General features: G+C 44.6%; 1 protein-coding gene across 2 annotated transcripts in view; it reads right to left on the bottom strand.

Moving 5' to 3' along the window:
- KIF21B (kinesin family member 21B) overlaps positions 1 to 14541 on the bottom strand; it is a 1412490-nt gene that overhangs the window by 21960 nt on the left and 1375989 nt on the right. For both annotated transcript variants that reach the window (XM_044076606.1, XM_044076607.1), the window contains one exon: positions 2505 to 2704. In XM_044076606.1, the coding sequence (XP_043932541.1) occupies positions 2505 to 2704 (200 nt within the window). The remainder of the gene's footprint in view (positions 1 to 2504; positions 2705 to 14541) is intronic.

Raw genomic sequence — 14541 nt, 5'->3', positions numbered from 1 at the left:
TGCTGATGTTCAGGTCAAAACTAAGGTGTTGCAGCTGAAGTCTGTAGACGACTGCAAACTGGGTGCAATTACTGAATCCCCAAATGATGTCAGTATACTCCAGGAAGGTCTTACACAGACCAATGACTGGTTTCTTGGTCATGGTCTCACACTGAATGGAAAGAAATGCATCATCATTCTCTTCGGCATAAACAATGTCCCTTCACACTATCACATCAACAGCAATACCCTAAGTACCCATGAAGTGGTAAGGGACTTGGGTTCACAAGTTGAACGCAACCTTAACTTCGACCACCATGTGTCTACTGTGGTAAGGAAGGCGTTCTACATAGCACACTTGATTAGTAAAGGCATCACCTCGAGAGCAAAAGAGGTTATAAGCCCTCTATAGTTGGCACTAATCCGGCCCATAATAGAGTATAATGCCCCATTTGGCATGTACCATAAAAAGCACCTGCAACAATTGGAAAGACCTCAGAGGTTTTTAACAAGGATGATTAAGGGGCTCCAGTACATGCCGTACAGAGACCAGCTAACATCCCTGTCACTTTACTCTGTATCATATAGACTTCTTAGGGGATACTTATGCCTAGCTTACAGAGCAATCAAATACCCGAACCTAATGAACTTGTTGCATATCCATAAATCAAACGGGACTAGGGCCACCCATTCCAGGGACCTAAATATGGCCTGTGACTTGAATAGGGCAGATATCTCCCAGCGACTGCTGCATCTTTGGAATAAGCTGCATATTCATTTAAAACAGAGCACCTCTATGACACTGCGCAAAAGGAACCTGGACGAGTAGATGGGGCACCGTAAATTCTTACCAGGAAAAGTGCACCCACAACCCTCCTGGACATGGGCAGTCATTACTAAATGCAATCTTGGGTAGTAACTAACATTTCTATGGTATTACATTGGGATGAAATGGCTAGGTTTGAAATGACCTCTGGGTCGATAGCCTAGTAATCTCGTAGGGTCTTATGATCCTATGAATCCCTGGTGATTTTTTATCAGCACTGCTGATACGATTGTCGATGCCTCTTCTGCCAAGTTCATGACTGGCAACTATTTTACCCCTGCAGTACTGACCTAGACAGCAGGTGGCTCTGACAAGTTAATGAGTAGTGGACTTATCTCCTACACAGCAGCTGGTCACTTCTCTGGATGGCCAATGTGGGTGGTGACAGAATAATGAGCAGGTACAGTTGCCCAGAGGGAGCTTAACCTCCCTGTGGTTCAGTAACCAATCAGACAATCTCAAATGGCAGCCCTAACCCCTGGACAGTTACTAATTATACTAATAGTTGGGTTTTCAGATGTACATAGGGCGTGCCTGTTAAAAGAAAATCAAGGGCCCTAACCCCTGGACAGTTACTAATTATACTAATAGTTGGGTTTTCAGATGTACATAGGGCGTGCCTGTTAAAAGAAAATCAAGGGCCCTAACCCCTGGACAGTTACTAATTATACTAATAGTTGGACTTTTCAGATGTACATACGGCATGCCTATTAAAGGAAAATCAAGGTTCATCTTTGGGCTTTATACAAGATTTGCTGTGATGGCTTGTCTTTACCTTCAGAAGGAACATTTTGCGATCTGCTGACTCCTAGATGCTTTACGACCATCGGATTTTGACTCTGGCTTTGTTATAAGGAAACAAATGGGAATGCTAGGCTATTTCATGTAAACCGGCAAATAATTTCATCCTTCTCAAACCCAGTTGATCAGCTGCACTCATAACTGTACTGTTTGAACAGAACTGTAACTTCAAACCTGCATGCTACAACAGGATCCTTTTCACATATACACTTGGTAACAGCATGATGATGTGACTAATGCAAAAAAAAAACAAGGAAAAAGGTACGCTAAATGAAAAACAGGAAGTGCAGCCTGATGCATCAAGCATTAGCCAAACTCTAATCAACGAGGAAAGAAAGGAGTGAAAAGTGAAGCCACCAAGTGTCTGTCTAGCCAATGAGCAAAACATGATAACTGTTGAAATGGATGCCTGAGTTGGGCAAGTCTTGTTACATAGCTGTACTACAAAAAACACACCCTGAAGTAAACCCTGGGTTAAAAGAAAGCCCCCTGGGTGCAGGCCCACAAAGAAGAGGAAACCATTGGTTACTACAGTGACTGCTAAATGCAATGTTCTCTAGCAAATGGAAACAGATGTGAAACAAGGCTACCTACATCCTGACTAGAACTCTGGTGAACTAAAAAAAAAAAAAAGTAATTTCCTATACAGCTGTCAAAAAGGTAATGAGCAAACGTATGGAAGCCTCTGTGTTACTACTACTCAACACTACAAGTCTAAACAGCAGAGAATAACAAACAAGCCATCCGTCCTATTATGGATTACAACTACTGGGGATGAATTTCATTCCACCCAATAACTATGCTTACAAAGCCTTACAATAGCAGATGATTTACTTAAAAATATTTTCTGATATAAAAGGACTGATATGGTAGCCACAAAGAACAAGAAATAACGTACCTTGAAGCCGTAAAGATGCTTTTGGTGTTTGTGCAAATCGCATTGATAGGGCTATCATGGCCCCTTATCTCCCCAACTGGTGTGAAGGTGTCCACGTTCCACACTTTAAGCATGCCCCCACGACAGCCACTTAGCAACATTGGACGTGTGGGTACATAGGCCAAGGCACACACCCAGTCCTTGTGTGCATTTGGAATTTGCTGTCAAAGCAACATTAAACTCTTAATACTTGTACAAAACATCCTCTTCAGAACATCAGTGCTTATCCAGAAAACGGGTTCTTACTTTTATTTTTTACTCTTGTACACAGAAAGGACATTCTGCCAAAATTCACTTATTTAAAATACTAGAAAATGTAAGAAACACAAAGTGAAGATGTAAGGGACAACAATCCCACTGCATGTGCACAAGGACATTAAAGAGTGCACAAAGGGCAATATTACAGCGTTTACGTTATCATTCATTTAGTACTTATTCATGAATGGGCATACCTGCCTGTCCTTACCCAATAACAAAAAATCACTAGCAAGCAACAATTTAGTCAAATGATGACATACCAACTTTTTTTTTTCATAATTTAAAAGTTATGTACTTGCCATAATGTTCCAGCTGTGCTGTCCATTTTCACTTTTCCTCAACTGATGGGTTCGGATCCGATCCCTTTGGCTCTGACTCGGCCAATACTACAGCTCGTGGCAACCAAAAACTCTCAAGTTCCTCCCTTACCCACAATGCTCCAGTCCCAAGTACCTCAGATCTCATTTGCTGATTAGGAAGGAAATATTTGTACACAAATAGGAAGACTATATCTGGAGCTCGATATAAGACAATAATGCCCATAAACCATCTTCCAGGAGTTTAAGAAAAATGAAAATGGACAACAAAGACAGAACATTATGGTGAGTACATAACTTCTTTATCCGATGTCAATTTTCACTCATCTTCAATTGATGGGACAGAATCCCCAGCTACCTAAAATCCCAGGTGGACTCGAGGAAGGATATTCCTGAGCACAGCTGAACCAAATGATGCTTTACCTCTGGAGACCAAATCCAATTTCTAATGAGTAACAAAGGTATGTGGACTGGCCCACTACTTCTGTGCAAATATCATCCATGGAAATTCTAAACTGAAAAACTAAGGAAGTTGCCATGGATCTAGTTGAATTGGCCCGTAACTGTTTTGGTAATGCCCAATTTATTATAAATAACGCCATATGGCTAAAATTACTTTGACAACTGGCCTTCCCAATTTTCCTTCTGAAAATGAGAAACTAGTCAGATTTTCTGATGTCTTTTGTTCTATTTAAGTAAAAATGTAATTGTCTGTGAACATCCAATAAATGTAACATGTACTGGGCCTCGTTAGCAAACTTAGGAAATAATACTGGCAAATTAATGGACTGACTAATATTAGATTCCAATACCACCTTATGAAGAAAGGATGCATTAGTTTAAGGTAACTGGCTTTGTGAAAATTTAAGTATGGAGATTTTGAAGATGAGGCTTGAATCTCTGAAATTCGTCTGGCAGAAGTAATGGCTACTAGAAATATTGTATTCCAAGAAAGATATTTAAAGTCACATTTAGCTTCTGGCTCGAAGGGGAATGAGTAAGTGCCTGCAGTATCAGATTTAATTCCCGTGGGGGAGTAGGGTCTTTAAAAGGAGGTCTTAAAAGAAGAGTGCTTCACAAAAAGGCTTTGCAGAGCTTATGAGAAGCAACTGAAGAAATCTTAAATCCAATGCAAAAATTCAATATAGTTGTTAAGTGAACCTTACCTGTTGAGGAACTAGCTCCTCCTTTTAAAAGTACAGCCAAAAACTCCAGGATATCATGTATGGTAGCTGAAAAAGGATCGACATTTTGGAGAGTCTAGTAAACAAACTTTTTCCATTTACTGGAGTAGAGCTTTTGCGTAGAGGGTTGACAGGAAGATTAAAGTATGTGCTGGACAGGTGATGAAAGCATAGGTTGTCTGGCTATTAAGGGAATTGGAAGACAGGCTGTAAGCCTGAGGTTTGATAAGTCTGGATGAATCATGCCTGTCTGAGACAGAAGGTCTGGAGTCAGATCCAGAATCCAAGGTTGGTGAAGTAAATGAGGCCAAAGGAAGGGGAACCAAATCTGTCAAGACCAGTAAGGTCCAGTGAGGATGACTTTGCTCTTCAACATGGCAGCTTTCTGTAGAAATTTTGGAATTGGAAAAAAAAAAATGTAAAGTAGATCGGTGTGTTAATCATGAAGAATATCCCTCAGTGATTCCCCCTGTGGGAGGATTAGAGCAAAGTAGCTGCTGCATTTGTTGTTTAGGGGGGAGGCAAAAAAAGATCACAACAAGGCTGGCCCACTGACAGAAAATCACTTCCACTACATACTTGTTGAGAGACCACTCGTGAGGTAGAAGAATACATCTGTTCAGCTTGTTTGCCTTCATGTTGGACTTCCCCGGATTGTGCATTGCTATGAGAACATGGTTGGATGAGATCACCCATTGCAACACAATGAGCTTCTTGACACAGTGGAGAAGATCTGGTTCCTTCTTGTTTGTTGACATAACTACTGACATACTGTCTTTTTGAACTGTAATTGTCCTCAGAGGGACAGTGTTCTGAGGGGGCCTGCAATGCTAAAAGCACTGCAGTCATCTCTAGGACATTGATATGGAAGTTGGTCTTTTCAGGGGACCAAGTGCCTTGGATTGTTTCCCCCAGAAAATGCTCCCCCTCCCCAACCAGGAAGCATCCATGGTCACTATAGCCAATTAAATCCATCAGCTGAGATCCCTCTTGCATGCATGGATGATTCGTATTGGGGTTGACATAGGTTGGTAAAGCATCGAACATGGTGTTGCTGGCATTGACTGAAGGACCTTCATGTAAAATCTGGCTAAAGTACTAGTGCTGCATCCGTTATCCCCAGAAAAGAACATGTCTGGAGAACTTGATCTTTTGCCCTTGTTAACTGATGCTTGGTCAGTGCAGTAATGAGCCAGTCGTCTAGATTTGGAAACACCTGGAATCCTTGCAGTCTCAAATGAGCTGGTACTATTGCCATACATTTAGTAAACACCCTGGGGGCTGTGGTGAGACCATAGGGCAAAACTCTGAACAAATAATGGACTGGCTTCCTCCCAGCCAGAAGCACAAGTATCTTCTGGATTGCCTTTTCATCTTCATGTGACAATACACATCCTGAAAGTCTATTGAGCACATCTGGTCGTCCTTGCCCAAAAAAGACCATCTGGTACTTGGTGCATCAAACTGACTTGTTCAAGTTGCTGAGACCCAAAATTAGTCTCCAGTCCCGTTTTGTCACTAAAAAAAAATCTTGAACAAGTTCTAGATTCTAGCGGGTCTGGTGGGACCTCCTGGATAGCTTTTTTCTAACCGCTTTTGTACCTCGACTTCTGCTCGTTTCCTCTAACTGGGTTGAACATTGGGGATTCTTCTTGAAATTGCAGGAGGAATGGAAAAATGTATGAAATAACCTCCGGAAATAATCCTCTGCACCAAAGTACCCACTATTTCTAGCCAGGCTCTCTGCTGCAGGGACAGTCAACACCAGAATGCCTCCAGAGGAGGGCAATTGGGCCCCTCTTTTCAGGATCACTGGAATGGACTGTAAAAGAAAGAATCCCTGAACCCCTGGTTTTGTGGGCCACCTCTGCCTCAGGGTTGGTGTCTACCATTAGCGTTCCCCCCTCTACCTCTGGGGGAACTTCCTCCACATGTGTCCTGTAAAGGTTCCAGGGACTTTCTGAACCACATCTTCTGACTACCTTGTTGACTCCTGGAAAAGGATCCTTGAGGTGTTGAAAAATGTATGCACATAGAAGACAGGGTCTTTCCATCCTTCTCTCACCTGGATAGTGCATTTCACTTTCAGGCCAAACAAAGACATGAAGACTTGAAGAGCTCTGCGCCAAATCACGTAAGTGCATCCAGGCATGCCTCCTAATGGAAATGCCTGAACCCTCTGCCCTTGAGATTCCTTCGGCAAAATGTGAAATAAGCCTAATGGATGAATTGGAAATAGATGGCAGGGTAGCCACCTGAGAAGTCAAATACAATTGTACTTCCTGAGAAACAGCTCCTGAGAGGGTATTTGAAAGCTCCTTAATCAAATCCCTCTGTAACCTTGTGAAATGTGCCAAATAATTCGGTGACTTCAAGGTGAAGGTCACTGAAGAATAGACATGCTTCCCAAACCTGTCCATCGCCCAAGACTTCTTGCGGGGGGGGGGGGGTGAACAGTGGAACTCACCTCGGCAACTTCCTTTTCAGTGCAATCATGGCATCAACAGGAAAGTACAGTTTTGTACCTACCATAAATGTAGATGTTCGAGTGCTCATACAGCTGCAGTCATAACAGATGGGTTATCCGGCCGAATTCCAAAGTCTAGGTCCGGTGTCGGTTGTCGTCGCTTCTTGCCTGACGTCAGTGCGGCAGGGGTATAAAAGAGGCAGCCAACGCCATTTTCTTCAGTTTTTCTTGCCCCAGATGTCAGGTACCCCCAGAAGGAAGGCAAACATAATGTTATGCAAAGATGCAATGTTGATAAATCAAAACCAGTAGTTGCAAGCAAATATACCATAAAAGAATACCCCAAAAAGGTTATATGAAAAGTGTTTGTCATAAGGCCTGTCCTAAGAGGGGATGGAGGGAGGGAAACCTGGACTGCAGCTGTATGAGCACTCGAACATCTACATTTATGGTAGGTACAAAACTGTACTATGTTCATCATGCATACAGCTGCAGTCATAACAGATGGGTGGAATCCCAAAGCTAAGTAAGGGTGGTAGGCACCAAGTGGAACTAGGAGGAGCTAGGATGCCCTGCAGGACTGCTGTGGCAAAACCCGCTCTAGATTTTGAGTATAGTGGGAGGTGATAGTGCTTGGAGAAAGTGTGCACTGAACTCCAGGTGGCTGCTTCCAAAATGTCCTTGGTAGGGACCCCCTTGAGGAAGGCTGCAGAGGTAGCTGTGGCTCTGGTGGAGTGGGATCTGATGCATGCAGGCACAGTTTTTCCATGAAATGAGTAACAAAAGCGTATGCAGTGGGCTATCCATTTTGAAATTGTCTGTTTGGAAATAGCCTTTCCTTGAGCACCTGCAGCATAGGACACAAAGAGTTGCTCAGATTTCCTGAATAGCTTTGTTCTGTCAAAACAGTAACTAAAGTTGCCTGTGAATGTCCAAGGAATGCAGTAGTTTTTCTCCTTTGTTTTGTGGATTAGGATAAAAGGTAGGTAAGTGGATAGTCTGATTCAAAGCTACACTGGATACTACCTTTGGCATAAAGGTAGGGTTGGTTCATAAGGAAACTCTGTCCAGATGGAAAATGATGAATCGCTGCACAGCCATGAGGGCCTGTAGCTCGGAAACCCTGCGTGCTGAGGTGATAGCCAGAAGAAAGGCTGTTTTCCATGACAAGTACTGTAACTCTGTTGAAGAAGCTGGCTCGAAGGGAGGAAGGGTCCGCTTTTCCAATACGAAGTTGAGGTCCCAAGCAGGGACTGGTGGTTTCCTTGGGAGTTTTATATTCTTTGCCCCTCTGAGGAACTGCCTTAAGAGAGGATGCGAGAATAAAGGAGGATCTGTGTTGTATTGTGCAGAAATGGCTGAAGTGTGGATCTTGATGGAGGAGAAGGAAAGTCCATTGTTTAACATCTCAGCAAGGTACTGTAAAATTTGAGGTATATTTATTACCCAAGGATTCTGTCCCTTTTCTTGATTTCAGGCACAAAATCGTTTCCATTTGGCGGAGTAAGCCTTTCTAGTAGAAGGTCTTCTGGCCTCCAGGATGACGTCCTGCACCTCCTTGGAGAGTAGAATCTGTTGGGAAATCAAGGAATTCTCCATGCAGCTAGATTTAGAGTTTTGAGATGGCCGTGAAGGGTTTTGTAGTTGTGCTGGGACAACAGAAGAGGGACTAGAGGTAGGGTCCATGGTGGGGAATGTGTCAGGCTCTTCAGGAGTGGATACCAGTGTTGTCTTGGCCAGTCTGGAGCAATGAGAATCATTTTCGGCCTCTCTGCTCTGGCTTTTAATAAAACTTTGGGCAGCAGAGGAAGAGGCGGGAAGGCATAGACTGTCAATGTTGCCCAATTGAAGGAAAGTGCGTCCACTTTCCAGGCCTGTGGATGATAGGTCCTTGAACAAAATTCTTTCAACTGGCAATTTCTGTGGGTAGCAAAGAGATCTATGTCTGGCTGTCCCCATGCGTGAGTTATCCTTGTGAAAACTTGAGGATGCAACTTCCATTCGTGTAGATCTGTCATATTTCTGCTTAGGTTGTCTGCCAGTGTGTTTTCCTTCCCTGGCAGGAATTGTGCCAGTAGCTGAATTTGCAATTCCAGTGCTGTGTTCCACAGGGTCATGGCTTGCCTGCACAGGGGGTATGAATGAGTTCCCCCCTGTTTGTTTATGTACCACATCACTGTGGTGTTGTCTGTCCTTATCAATAGCTGGCCTGGATGCAGTAGGTCTTTGAAGGTCATAATAGCCTTTTGCACGGCTAGCATTTCCTTTTGGTTGATGTGAAGGTGCTTCTCTTTTCGGGTCCATTTTCCCTGAATGCACTGATCTGTCATGTGTGCTCCCCAGGCATAATCTGAGGCGTCTGTTGTGATGATTTGAGTTGCTTGAAGTACACAGAAAGGAAGACCTGTGTTTCTTTGGCAAGCTTGAGCCCACCACATAAATTCCTTTTGAAGGCATGTAATGAGTGGTATAATTGCTTCCAAGCTGTGGCTGTGTTGAGACCATAAGTTTTTTAGGTACCATTGAAGTTTCCTCATATGCAGCTTTGCACATGGGATTAGTAGGATGCAAATGCCATGAATCCCAGAGCCTGCAGGACTTTCCTTGCAGTTAGCCTGGTGTAAGTTGCCATTTTTCTGAAGTATTGAGACAGTTGCCCTTGCTTGTCTGGCGTGAGGTAGGCCATCTGGGTGGTTGTATCCAAGCTGGCACCCAGGAAAATTATTTGTTGACAGGGTATTAGTTTTGATTTCTTTTTGTTGACTGTGTATCCCAGGAAGTTCAACAGTTTTATTACAAATGCCAGGTGCTGCAGTAGTATGTCCTTGCTGTCCGCTTGGATCAGGCAGTCGTCCAGATAGGGGTAGATTTGTATCCCTTGTAGTCTGCAGAAGGCGATTACTGATGCCAGGCATTTCGTAAACACTCTGGGCGCAGTAGATAAACCAAAGGGCAATGCAGAGAATTGGTAATGGGTTGAACCTGCAAGAAATCTGAGGTATCTTCTGCAATCTTGTCTGATAGGGACATGCAGGTATGCCTCCTTGAGGTCCAATGTTACCAGCCAAGACTCCTTGCCCAGCATGGGAAGAAGCTGCTGTAATGTGAGCATCTTGAATTTTGGCACCTGTAGATATGTGTTTAGGATGGATAGGTCTAAGATAGGTCTCCAATCTTTGTCTTTCCTTGGTACCAGGAATAGTCTGGAATAAAACCCTTGACCTTGTTCTTTTGCAGGTACCTCTTGAATTGCTTTTATGTCCATGAGAGCTGAAATTTGTTTTTGTGCCTCTGCCCTTTGATTGTGTGGCAGGTTTCGCATGCCTCTCATTTTTGGAAGGGTGTGAAAGTGGAACCTGTAGCCTCTGTCTATAATGTCCAGAATCCATTTGTCTTTTGTAACAATATGCCAATTTTTTGAGAATAATGTCAGTTTTTCGCCCAAAGGTGCTGCCATTAAAGCTTTGCTTGGCAGGTGTAGGGGGAAGTCATTGTGTCTGTTTTCTAAAAGACTGATCTATCTTCTCCACCTCTTGGGGTTGGTGCTTGCCACTGTCTGGCTCTGAAAGATCCTTGAGGTTGTCCTCTACCCCTTGGACGCCTGTATCTGCCCCTTTGAGGTCTGTCCGTGGCTGTTAAGGACCAATTTTTTGAAGGCCAGTTTCTGCTGAAACGTGGAGGCTGTACCTGCAGGAAATCTTTCACTGTTTGCACTGATTTCGCTTTTTCCTCCATTTTCTTTAGCACCTCCTCAGCTTTAACACCAAACAATACATCTTTCTGAAGAGGTGCATCTAATAATTTAGCTTTGACATGATCTGCTAAGGTTTACTCTTTGAGCCAAGCATGCCTACGTACAACAGACCCCGTAACAGCAGCTCTACATGAGGCCTCTAAAGCATCAAAACCACACTGCAAGGTATGTTTACCCACTTGCTCTGCACCATGCAACAAATCCTGCAACTCTTAAATCTGGTTGTTCTGGTTGTGTCATCTTGCTTTTCAGCTGAGATATCAAAAACTGTTGATACTTTAACGGGTCTACTTTCATAGACCGAACGTACGAATCACCGACACACATTTTCCCCACCCCAAACAACCGACAACACACCACACCGACAACTCAACATACCGAACACCAAAACACCGACACAAAAAACGCCAAATACACATTGCACACAACAACATATCCACTAACCTTAACCTAAACCCTAACCCTAACGTCCGACACTACCGCACACTTACCCAACCCGCACCCTAACCCTAACTCACTTACACCCCTAAACCCCAACACCGTCACTATCGCACACTCACCCTACCTGCACCCTAACCCTAACTCACTTAACACACCCTAAAACATTCAGCCCATCACTATCGCACACTCACTCCACCCGCATTCTAACCCTAACACACTTTACACTACCCTACACAGCTCTACGTCACTTCCACACACTTACCTCACCGGAACCCTTAGTCCGACACCACCGCACACTCACATTTTCCACACACTATCCTAAAATCCCTCAGTATCGTACACTTACCTGTCCGCTCCCCAATACTACATCTGTCACTTTCGCACACTTACCGTATCGCGCTCACACGCTGCCGTTGTCGGTCTCTCAGCCGTCGGGATATCGCGTTTTCGGTAACCTACCTGTTCGGTCGTTCCGTCTCGGTCTTCCGGGTGTCGGTAAAGTGGCGCTTCGGTCTATGAAAGTAGACCCACTTTAACATATGGAACTGACAGTTTAATGCCCTCATGGTTAAAGTGGCCGAGGTGTACACCTTTTTCCCCCACCTTTCTAAAGCTCTGGAATCTCTCTCTGAAGGTAATGGGTTTTTAGCAGTAGAGGCCTTAATTCCCTTGGGACCCTGTGAAATTGTTTCTGGGTCAGCAGTATGGCTTTTATTTAGGAAATGGTGAGAATCAGGAACCCGGTAATACCGGTCTGGTTTAACAGGAGCTGGAGGCAAAGAATCTGGATTAAGGCTGGCTTCTGTGTACACATCATCCAATATATCTAAAACAGGAGGGATAGCCAGGGGCCTATGCTGGGGGAGCAGAAGAAATTCCCTGAGCCTTTTCTTGGAATCTAAGTAATCTTGGCATTCCCAGTGAAAGTGTCCCTCAATGTATGCAGGGTTTCCCCAAAAGTGAAGTCCTCAGGGGGGGGGAGACCGAGGGAATAGACTCCTCTGCATCAGAGTCTTCGAATGGAGAATAGGCATAATCCTGGTCCTCAGATAGTTCTGAGGTAATAGAAGCTTGATCTGAGGAAGGGTAGTCTTCCTCTAATCTGGGCCTTCTGTCAAAGGGGGGTTGAGAACCCTTGATAAGAGTAATCAAATCCTCAGCCATTTTAACATCTGTTTTTTAGGCATGGTGCCTTGAGAGGGGGTCTGAGGAACCTGGTTTTTGGTTTTCATGGCTGCTTTAGATTTAGTGAAGGCTTTAATAGAGAAGGAGGAAGGTCTGAAGACCCCTTGAGAAATGGCAGGCCTGTCTAAATTCTGAGTTTCCCCGCAAGGAGTGGCGTCAGTATCTGTAGTAGGAATGGGGGCCGAGGAGCCTGCGACCTCAGGTACTGAAGACACCGGTAATGCATAGTCATCGGCAGTCAGGGGCTGCGTAGGCGCCTCGCTGAGTACCGGAGAACCGGTAGTCGGCCTTAGCGTGGTTTCAGTCGGAGGTGCGGACCTCGTATGTCGGTCCTTATCTTTGCGTTTTTTGCTCAAAACTGGAGTCGGAGTATCCAATGACATAATATAATTAAATTTTTTGCAAAAAAAGTGAAGGGTGAACTCCACCCGACGCTTAATAGTGCGCTTGTTGAATCTAGCTCAAAAATGGCAGGCCGAGACGTCGTGGTCTGGGCCTAAGCAAGGTGTACAGAAAGAGTAGAAATCCTTATGTGGTATTTGCTTCCCACATGAAATGCAATTATTAACTTTGTCTGACATTGGTCTGAGGCAAGAAAAGTTTCCCCAATGGGGTACTTAGCTTTCAAGAAGACTTCAGCTGAAATACTTTCGTAAATCTCAGGAGCTGGCCGACCAGCACTTGCGAACTGCTTCTGCTTTGGGCACCGCGCGGCAAGAAAGACTGAAGAAAATGGCATTGGCTGCCTCTTTTATACCCCTGCCGCACTGACGTCAGGGAAGAAGCGACGACAACCGACGCCGGACCTAGACTTTGGAATTCGGCCGACTAAGGACCCACCTGACAGCAGGATAACCCATCTGTTATGACTGCAGCTGTATGCACGATGAACATCTGCTCCTCAAAATTGCTTGTCCTTCGGAAGCACCATCATTTTGTCAGGTCTCCAAGGTATTTGTTCAGTTGTACTGGGATCCTTCCATGCCCAATGAGAGATCAACTCAATGAGCTTGTCAGCGGGCAAAGCCACCCAGGAGCAGGCCAGTACCAAAAGCCTCCAGGAATACAGACTTCTCGGAAGAAGGGTTGCTGTATTTCCAGCCACCTCTCTGTTCTAAGACTTCTCCAAATGAGACGTCTTCAGGAGGTGCCTGTGGGAATCCTTAACCCTCATCGAAGTCTGTATCTTCTGTGATAGACTCCTTTGGGGAATCCAAGTGCTTCTTCTGGCACGTCTTCTTCTTAGGGACCTTCTCAGTGGAATTCTCTGGGGAGATATCAGAAGATGTCAGAATACCTGGTTGGGAAGCCTGGGGTTTCAGTACTGGCTGTCTCTGTGGAAAAGAGAGTTGAGACTCCAAGTGCAGAGACATCAAGGCTGTAGACAGAGGATCCAAGGGGGTAAAAGAACAGTCTGTGTAGCTGAGACAGACAATGCTCTCGCCATAGCCTCAAAGACAGACCTCCCCAGAGAGAGAGAGAACCTCAGACCCAAAAAGGCAAGCTTCTGCACCATTGTCCCTTCATGCTCAGAGGACAATCCTTCCAGAGGCAGAAGCTGGAGCCGAGCTAATCCTTGCCAAGTCTCAAATGAACAGACATGGCTCTGAAAACTTCTGAGTTGACTCCAACACCTCGGATCAGACAGGGAAGCCTTGGCTCTTAAAGCTCTCTGGATCTGACTGAACTAAAGTGCTCAGAGTGAAGTTTGGATCCAAGGTAAAGGTATCCTTCGATCAGAGTCAGACTGAGCTGGCTGGGTGGGATCCAAGAATGCGGAGAGTGGAATGAGTCGGAGGAGGAACTGGAAGAGTGGGTATGACAAAAGATCATACTTCCTGACCCGAAGGGGTAGGAGCCAAAGGAGCAGCCATCAGAGTGTGCAGAGAGAGAATTCTCATCACTCTTTCCAAATCATCTTCTGCAGAGCTCCTGGAAGAGGGAGTGGAAAATCCCACAGGGGACGCAAGTCTCTCCAAAAAGGGAGTGGGAACCCTAGAGGGAACTGGAGCTAATGAAGGGTAGTATCTAGTCCTCGGAAGGTAAATACTGGATGGCGTAGCTGGATGAATTGGCTTATGCACTGGATCCTAAGAAGTCTGATCTGATAGGTCTTTTTTCTTTTGCTTTGGATCCTGTCTTGTGCTTGAATCTGACAAATCCCTTTTTGTGAGCTTTGGATCCAAGGCTGAGGTCAGACCTAAAAATGTTGTCTTTTTCCCTTTAGGATCTGAAGGAGAATTTAGGTCAGGAGGTCTTTATCTTGCTTGCTCCGATGCCTTAGAGAAGGAAATTTAGATCTTTTCGACTGCTTTGGGGACATAGCTCCAGATAAAGCCTCTCCAAAAGAAGGCAGAAGTCCTTTTCAATATCAACTTATTTTTTTTCTCTG

This window comes from Protopterus annectens, chromosome 7.part0, assembly GCF_019279795.1.
Source record: "Protopterus annectens isolate FY-2018-M chromosome 7.part0, PAN1.0, whole genome shotgun sequence".
In the NCBI taxonomy this organism is placed as follows: Eukaryota; Metazoa; Chordata; order Ceratodontiformes; family Protopteridae; genus Protopterus; species Protopterus annectens.
This window is presented reverse-complemented; position numbering and strand designations above follow the sequence as displayed.